A 9,279-nucleotide genomic window follows, 5' to 3' on the forward strand; every position below is an offset into this window, starting at 1 on the left:
CATCAATATCCATATCTCACTTTGCTGGACTGCTTGGAACACAGGCATATATACACATGCACATCTCCATGTTTTCAACCACTTTTAAAGCATATAATGAGTTGGGTTGTTTTAAGAGTTTGGAAATCATATTTTATATATCTTATCACTATAACTGTACATAATTTAAATGTGTAATAAATGTACTTTTAGAGAAACAACTTTTCGTTGCGTTTTTAATTAATATTGGGAGGTATAACTTTTGATATGTTTAGAGAATTTAATTTGCATCGACATTTGTAATAAAATGCAGGAAATCGTAGCGTGGAGGTGAAGCCGAGGGAGCTATGCTTCCACCCATAGACATACATATGTCTATGCTTCCACCACCCTCTTTTCAACACGTCATACGTTGGTCCCTTGCTTTCGACGTCACGAGAGCGACACATGCGGCGGTCTTTTTTCGACATCGCATCTCAGAACGTGAACTGGTGAAGTTGTGGTTTGTGGTGGTATTTTGGAAATAAAGTCACTAAAGTCATGGCTGTAGCCCCAGTACCCGGTAGAAAACGACTTCTAAAGGAGGAAGACATGACCAAGATCGAGTTTGAGACCAGCGAGGAGGTCGATGTTACTCCTACATTCGACACAATGGGCCTACGAGAGGACCTTCTCCGGGGGATATACGCTTACGGTTAGTTCGGGGATTTGTCTTGGGTAGAGCAGGCCCGGAGCTTGTAGAATGCCCTGACTATTTAGTTAAATTCAAATCACAGTGATCGTAGCGAAATATTTGGATTATGAATGGTAGCCAATGACCTCGTTCTGCGTTTACAGCAAAAGTCAGCTAGCCTATCAATGTAGCTAACAAGCTCTCTCGCTACATTGTTTTCAAGCTATAAGTATAGCACTAAGCTAAGTAACTGATAGCTAACGTTACTTATATCATTGGCTATAGGCTAGCTAATATTGACCAGACAGGAAACTAACTAGCACGCTAGCTTTTCACTTTAAATAATTTACTTCAATAACTCCTAGGTATTTTTGTTAATTGAAAGTACAACTAGCCAGTTAGCTTTTTAGACACCCAAGTCTGTGGAGGAGGGAAACATTTAGCGATGACTTATCTATATCCTGCTCAAATGAACAAGCAGCACTTGGCTTATTTTAGAAAACACGCATCCATGAAATGAGTGAATAACTATTCCATTATTATTGTTTTTTTTTTTTTAGGTTTTGAGAAACCATCAGCCATTCAACAGAGAGCAATCAAACAGATCATCAAAGGCAGAGATGTCATTGCACAGTAAGGCCTGGCCCAACTACACAACACAACCACATTCATTTATACAGTACTTTGACTGGAAACCATACTGATCAAAATTTGTTTCACACTTGGTCTTGCTAAGGTCTCAGTCCGGTACTGGAAAGACGGCTACCTTTTGTGTTTCCGTGCTGCAGTGTCTCGATATTCAGGTATGTTTGTTGTAATTATTGTAATGAATAAAAAAACGCCCACCTTTTCTCATAAATACGGAACCAATCACAATATGCTAAAATATATATATTTTTAATGTTCTACAGGTGCGTGAAACTCAAGCTTTGATCCTGGCTCCTACCAGAGAATTGGCTGGACAGATACAAAAGGTATGTGGATGTCCTGCTATCTTATCACGAATGTCATCCTGTGCAATGGATTACATCTTCAATAGGACTCCATTTCAACTCTGCAACTTGATGACTCTTTCACCAGGTCCTCCTTGCGCTGGGTGACTACATGAACGTTCAGTGTCATGCCTGCATCGGAGGGACTAACGTGGGTGAAGACATCCGCAAGCTGGACTATGGCCAGCACGTTGTATCTGGGACGCCCGGGAGAGTGTTTGGTGAGTCCAGACTGGCGGTTCCAGTAACTAGACAGCACCACTAACTAGGAGCGGGTTGCACAAAACATGTTTTTTCCTTAATTATGACACTTAAGGGTACATTTCTCCTTAACTAAGGGATTTACTTAAGGGTGTTGCACAGAATCCCTTAAATGGTTTCCTTAGCTAAGTGAAATGTTAAGGGATTTACTACATTGAACGTGATTTTACAGCAGTAAAATTTGACCGTTTCCATGGAGACTGCGTTTGTTCAGTTGTATCGCTAGTGCATCACCTTACAAAAGCTAGAGCTAGCTCTAGCTAGACTTACGGAAATAAAATTGGAAGAAAAGGCAAGAAAACCAAATTGGTCAGAGGAGGAAAATATTGTGCTTCTACAGGAATACAACACATACTAAAAAGTCAATTTGATCCACAAATAACTGCAAACAAAAAACAACGAATGTAGAACGAAATTGCAACAAAAATAAACTCAAGAAGTTTGGTGAAGCGGTCAATTCAAGAAATAGAATACAAATATGATAATTTGACTTATGTCCAAAAAAGAGAGAACCAATTACAGGAGGGAGTCAAATAAAACTGGTGATATCAACTTTACTTGTAGGTCTTGTTGCTACACAGTAACGTTTAAGTGAGAGTTACTTCTAAAGGCCGATTTATACTTCTCCGTTTTTACGGAGACGGACACAGGGAACGCCCTCTCCGACGAGGAATTCCCTCTCCGTGCCCTCTCCGAGCCCCTCGGAGAGCTCTACGTGCACCTCCTGATTTTCCTGACTATCCGTCTGTCCGTCCGTCATTTTACGGATACCCCTTGGCTGTGATTGGTCCGTATTAAGAACCGCTTGCGTCAGGGGCGGGGGCGGGGTTGCCGTGATAAACAGGACGAACAGAATCCTTTGACCACCATTGCTGTAAAGTTTTTACAATTCATATTTCAGCTAAACAGTACATGTAAATCAGCATCTGAATTAAAATGTGACGAGAAATGGGCAGTGTAGTTGCTGAAAATGTGCGTATTTTATTGATGAAACGGCTAATTTGTAAATTTGCTCCGACTTTTCGATAACCTAGCTAGCATCGCAGTGCAGCGCCACCTATTCTTCTGGCAGTGAAGTGTTTTCAGCACCCACAGCCTTCAGAGTACTATAAATTCAACCAATCCGTCCGAGTCCGTCCGTCTGTCTGTAACGGAGTCGGAGAAGTATAATTCGGCCTTAACTGTGTAAATCAAAATGAGATCAACAGTTACTCTGCATTCACCGGCCTGAGTCTAGCTACTTACAGCGGTAGCCGACGCATAAATAGCCTTAATTTATCTCCATAAACTCTGCAATGTTGCGGTAAAGAATAAGTCAGAGGTACCTTTAATTTTCTTCCTTACTTTGTTTGCTAAGGGCTTTCGTGCAACGTTTTAAGGGAATCCTTAAGTAGCCTATAAGACAAAGATAAGGAGAAAATCTTAAATACTTAAAGATGACATGCTGTTTTTGGATGCTTTTATATAGACCTTAGTGGTCCCCTAATACTGTATCAGAAGTCTCTTTCCCGATATTCAGCCTTGGTGCAGAATTACAGCCACTACTAGCAGTCCCACAAGGAGCTTTCCTCAGAACGCGCTGTTTTGGTATCTGTAGCTTTAAATGCTAATGAGGAGCGGAGGGGCGGCACCATGCGCTAATGTTTACAATGGATGTATCGCAATGGCTGTAGCCCCGTTGCTGTAAGATGCCTCAAATTTGCCCATTCTCATCTGATAACCCTGGTTTGCAGAGGTCCACACTCAGTCATTTCAATGAGGGGAAAGGCGGATATCGCGCGCCATAACTCCAACAGCAGAACGGTTATCCAAATAACAAAGAAGTGTACAACTCTCACGTTACAGCATGTGTATTCACACACATACTTGATGCTATCTACCTTTCCATTAGCGATGTTACAGCCACATTCTAAGGTTAGCAAGTTAGGTAACCATATACAGTAAAGCTACAAAATGATATAGCGTTAGTTAACTTACTTGTCCGAGGTTAGTAGCTGGACAAAGGAGAGTTAGTACTGATCCAGAATTTAATTTCAGCAAGGCCAGTTTTGTATTAGCTCAAGTTGAGGAAACAGTCGTGGCTGAAGTGTTTGGCGCAGACATACAAAACAAATGCGCCTACAACAGAAGTTGTGTAGGCGCATTTCCAGAGAAAATAAAATTAAGATACTGGGTCTTCAGAGGCTCGGATGAAGGAACTGTAAAAAGATTTTTGTTTTCCTTTGTACATCCAAACTGAGCAAATGTTATGCTTTGTTCATTTGCAAGCCATGTCTCTCAAGGATAAAAACACTTGAACGGTCGTAGCTCAGTTTCTTATGGGCGGGCCAGATTATCTGGGCGGGCAAAGCAGAGAGAGGAGGTAACCTTCCTCCTTGTGATGAAAGAGATTTTCAAACAGAGCAATTGAGCTTTCATTTTCTGAAAGGCGGAGAAGAACACCCAGGGCTTGGTTTACACCGATCGAAAATTCTAGCCACTGGGGGACCAAAGGCAGGCTAGGGGAACTCGTATTAATGTTAAATAACCTCCTAAAGTGAAGTTTTTATGTCATGTCACCTTTAAGGGAACATTTAAGGAAAAAACTTAAGGTGTTTTGTGCAACCGGCCCCAGGTCTTTTGCTACCTCTATATCAACATAGAAAAGCAAAAAGATGGAACGGCTACTCAAGACAAATATATTCATTTTATTTTGTAGTATCATTGCAGACAAGACCAATGCTTGTGTTTATTTAACATCACTGTTTATTCAGAAAATGCATATAGTTTTTTCTTTAGGGAAGATATTACAAAGATGTAAGTCGCCAGCAAACTTCTTGTCAGTGAGACTCAGTGTTAACTGTTTCCTGTCCCCTTCAGACATGATACGCAGGAGAAGCCTGAGGACACGTGCCATAAAGATGCTGGTTCTGGATGAGGCTGATGAAATGCTCAACAAAGGTACAAGGCAGAAGCTCTCCATTCTCTCCAGGCATTGACAATCCTCATATCCTGAAACTTGAATGACAATGTATCAGCATTTCAAAACTAGCATTGCGAGACATTTGACCTTTCACCAACCCGTCCCAGGTTTCAAAGAACAGATCTACGACGTGTATCGTTACCTGCCCCCTGCCACCCAGGTGTGCCTCATCAGTGCCACGCTTCCCCATGAGATTCTGGAGATGACCAACAAGTTCATGACCGACCCCATCCGCATCCTGGTCAAACGGTGGGTAATGCCGACCGCTGTCGTTCACCCACCAGCTCTCCTTCCTGTCAGGGCATTGGCTTTGAACAACCAATGCCACCAAGACACTACATGACTTTCAATACTTGGAATTCTTAATTAACAAGTTTTGTTTTGTTTAGAGGTACACCCACACCAAATAATTTGTCTTGCTTGTGCAGGGCTCAAAATAAACTTTTTTACTTGGTAGCACTGGTGCTCCCCACTTTTAAAAGGTAGGAGCATCCGCAAAATTTTAGGATCTGCATTGAAGTTAAGAACATAAAGATCAAGTTTAATTGGTTATGTAAAGTTGGATAAACTACTGTGCACTAGGCTAATTGGCGAACGTTTGGTAAAAGAATTAAAACGGGTCGCACCATAACGATTATTTGCACTCGCGCAAATGCTCCAGAGCATCTTTTACGGTTGAACAGATACGTTTCTGGAGAATATGCGACCAAAATGGTCGCTATTTTAATCCTGTTATGGGTGGTTTATTAAGTGCGGTGTTCATTACTTGGTCCTGAAGACTGAACTCTTTTATGGTGTGTGACCCATAGTGATGAGTTGACACTGGAGGGCATCAAGCAGTTCTTTGTGGCCGTGGAGAGAGAGGAGTGGAAGTTTGACACCCTGTGTGACCTCTACGACACCCTCACCATCACTCAGGCTGTCATCTTCTGCAACACCAAGAGGAAGGTCTGAAAAACTCATTTGTCATATTTCAATTCATATATCACTAATGACTATATCACTCATGTAAGACCAATCCTCTGTGAGCACAGTAGTTGGTTCTATTGACACAAATATGGTAATTTGTGTCAATAGTCAATCATTCTAATCTACAGCGTGCCAGTGTTGGCAAAAATAACGTACATTTCTATTTTTTCTCGTGTTGTGTCAAATTGGATGAGCTTGATCTGAATGGATTTGTTGTCCACTCTTCATACGGTAGGTTGATTGGCTCACAGAGAAGATGAGGGAGGCCAACTTCACTGTGTCCTCCATGCATGGAGACATGCCCCAGAAGGAGAGAGAATCCATCATGAAGGAGTTCAGATCTGGGGCAAGGTAACGCACAGCATTGAAAATACACTGCATTTACTGCTAGAGACCCCCTCTGAACCAAACTCTTTGTGAGGATAAAAAATGTCTTGTACACAGGCTTGTTTACAGCCTAGAAGACAACCCAGGTCGAGGCAAGTTTTCTAACGTGTTGCTCTCCTTGTGTGTAGCCGAGTGCTGATCTCCACAGACGTGTGGGCCCGAGGTCTGGACGTTCCCCAGGTGTCTCTCATCATCAACTACGACCTGCCCAACAACAGAGAGTTGTACATCCACAGGTAGGTTCGGCACTCCCTCTCTCAACATTCTTGGAACAGTCATTGAGTGAGTCTCCAAGACAGACAAGTCAGGGCTATTTTTTTCTTCAATATTTAATAAATTAAGCAATTTATTACAAATGTTTTCCAATTCCAGGATTGGCCGATCAGGTCGCTACGGCCGTAAAGGTGTGGCCATCAACTTTGTGAAGAATGATGACATCCGTATCCTCCGTGATATTGAGCAGTATTACTCAACACAGATCGATGAAATGCCAATGAATGGTAAATCAGCAGATTTCTACTTTTTTTCTTAAAACAGTAGCTGTTTTATAAAGTAATGAGCATTCCCCCAAATTCATGTATGGACAATGGTCCATACATGAATTTGGGGGAATGCTCATTGTATACAAAACACAATGTTAATGGTAAAATTTGTACTTGTCTTTCAGTGGCTGATTTGATCTAAGGCGACAACAAACCCATCTACAGCTTTGATTTTGCTTGGACCCCATTTATTTACTGTTTGAATTCCTGTCTCCTGCGTCTTTTTTTAAAAATTAATAGTAATTTTGGAACTTTGAAGTCTCATTGTTATGACTTGTATTTTTGGGGAAATACTTACTGTACTATCAGTTTTGTAAATAAAGAATCTTTGTTGCCATTTCGATTGTTACTTTCCCTATAACATTTTTACGCACTGCAAATCAGTTTTTAATATGCTGCATATAGTCATAAAGTATCAGAAGTCTGATGCCTTTTCATGGTGTCCAAGGTGAAATGAACAGTTAGTTAAAAATATAGCTGCAAGCAGCAATAACGGTGGCCAAGCAGGTAGAATTTAGACATCTTCAGAACAGGGTTCCGAGTAAATGCAGCAAGTTCGGTGTGAATCCACTAAAGATTTGCAGAGATACGACCCAACTTCCTGTTTGCCGGCTTTGCCGCAGATTTTGATTGGCTGTACCGATCAAACTGTTTCGAAAATCTAAAATAATTTTGATAGTTTGTGTGAGGATTGCCATGACTATATACAGCTAGACTACAGGTAGTTAGAGACTGTGTTGTACCTTGCTTCCTTTGCAGTGGCTTACAGTCTCGCTAAACAGAAAACCAGTGACATGGCAGGCTCATTGGCTTTGGCTGGATTTGAACCTCTTATGTTGCCCTTGCCAGGACACCAATTTATCCTAGTGAGCTATTGTCAGTGCTGGAAATTACTGTGTTCAGTTACTGTGTAAAAATATAAGCAGTTTTTGAACTGGCAAGCGGTTGTCAGATTTGGCCCAAATTTAAACAGCTGCAATTCAGTCCTATTTTGACGTCAAGGTGATTGTGGTCTGAAGATAATCTTTACCAAATTTGCTGAATATTGGATATATTTTGTTGGAGGAATAGGGAAAAAACATTTTATAAAACGTAAAATGACGGTTGCATCAATTCTGCTGGTATAACAAGTTAACATGTCAGACACGGGATCACCCCTAGAGGTTAGATGACACAACCTTTTGTGGACCTCTTTGGAACAGGGTACCAAGTTTGATCGGCGATGTTTTGATCTTTGACATTTTTGCTTATTGCAGCGCCACCTAGAGGTGAAATGGCATGATCTATTTTGGACCTCTTTAGAACAGGGTCCCTAGTCCCTATACCAAATTTTGGTGTTAATGCAGTAAAGATGTGCTGAGATATGACCTCACTTCCCTTTTTCCGTATCAGTTGCTGAATTTGGCTGTAACTAACAATCGGTTGGTAAAACTGACAATCCATGGGATAACTTGTGTGAGGCTTGGAGTAACAAAAAAAAATTGTAGGAGTAGTAGCAAAAAAAGTTTTTACTTAAAATTCAAGATGGTGAGGAATCTATATAACTGGGTATGACGTCATGAAGTGCGTTGAACTCGTAATCCAGGGAATCCAACAATACCTCATTTAAGAAAATGAGGCATATGATTCAAAAGTAACGTGTGTAAACACACCTTCAACTTTGATCCATTGGTGGCGCTAGAGGGTTCAAATGGGAGACATGAAACTTGGTGAAATTGATGAGGGGACTGGCCCCAAAGAGTGTGCCAAATTTCACAACTTCTGACCAGGGGCTGCCATAGACTCCCATGGCGGAAGAAGTATAATAATGTATAAGAAGAAGAAGAAAAGGTAAAACACTTAAGGTGGCTTTGCTGCTTGGCCACCAATGACATGACTAACAATTTGGTAACTAACCTCGGAACTGGGGCTATTTTTACAGGTCAACTAAACATGACTTTTGGATTAGGCCATTCCAAGACTGACTGGCATAAATAGGGGTATTTTCTTATTGGTGTGCTTGCTCTCAGTAAGGCACACTACTGTTATCTTTCATATTATAGACACCCTAACTCGTCCATGAAATGTGTCTTGTTCCCGTTGTGGCAGGTTCTGTTGTATGGTTTCGGAAATATTTAAGTTTTTATGGTGGAAAGTGCTGCTAGCAAACTAATACATTCACATCACAAACCGGTGCATGCTACCAATAAAGCCTACAGTAAAAGTCAGTACAGTAGCCTTCATTTAGAATTCAAATGTATCTTTAAAACATCCCACTTTGTTTTATTAGTGGCCCAAGCTATAATGGCCAACTTCTCTGCTGTCTCCTGGGAGATAGTGTAGTGGTAGTCATGAAAGTAATCATATTAGGGCCCTGGTAGCTGTAAGTTGAGGCCTCACTCAACTTACATGGCATCTTCTATCTTCATTGATCTGTTCCAAATAAATAAAAAATATTCTGCAAACTTACAATGTATCTTTTCAAAAAGCACTTTAAAGATGTATTTTCAGCATCTTCATGTTTTATTTGAGAGT

At 41.0% G+C, this 9,279-nt stretch overlaps 1 protein-coding gene across 1 annotated transcript; it reads left to right on the plus strand.

Annotated features, from left to right (window-relative positions):
- Positions 1 to 401: 401 nt before the first annotated feature.
- eif4a3 (eukaryotic translation initiation factor 4A3) lies at positions 402 to 7,102 on the plus strand. The gene is made up of 12 exons (XM_067259380.1): positions 402 to 673; positions 1,213 to 1,285; positions 1,389 to 1,455; positions 1,564 to 1,626; positions 1,733 to 1,865; positions 4,765 to 4,845; positions 4,975 to 5,116; positions 5,677 to 5,815; positions 6,072 to 6,187; positions 6,352 to 6,459; positions 6,596 to 6,723; positions 6,891 to 7,102. The coding sequence occupies exons 1-12, from the start codon at positions 520 to 522 to the stop codon at positions 6,905 to 6,907; spliced, it is 1,221 nt and encodes a 406-aa protein (XP_067115481.1). The 5' UTR covers positions 402 to 519; the 3' UTR covers positions 6,908 to 7,102.
- Positions 7,103 to 9,279: the final 2,177 nt, after the last annotated feature.

The sequence above is a fragment of the Osmerus mordax genome, chromosome 21 (genome assembly GCF_038355195.1).
Source record: "Osmerus mordax isolate fOsmMor3 chromosome 21, fOsmMor3.pri, whole genome shotgun sequence".
In the NCBI taxonomy this organism is placed as follows: Eukaryota; Metazoa; Chordata; class Actinopteri; order Osmeriformes; family Osmeridae; genus Osmerus; species Osmerus mordax.

Excerpts from the sequence above, each read along its gene's own strand:
- eif4a3 (XM_067259380.1), top strand. The coding sequence starts at position 520 with ATGGCTGTAGCCCCAGTACCCGGTAGAAAACGACTTCTAAAGGAGGAA. Across the intron at positions 1,627-1,732 it reads TGGCTGGACAGATACAAAAG|GTCCTCCTTGCGCTGGGTGA; the intron begins GTATGTGGATGT and ends CTCTTTCACCAG. Across the intron at positions 6,460-6,595 it reads AGAGAGTTGTACATCCACAG|GATTGGCCGATCAGGTCGCT; the intron begins GTAGGTTCGGCA and ends TTCCAATTCCAG.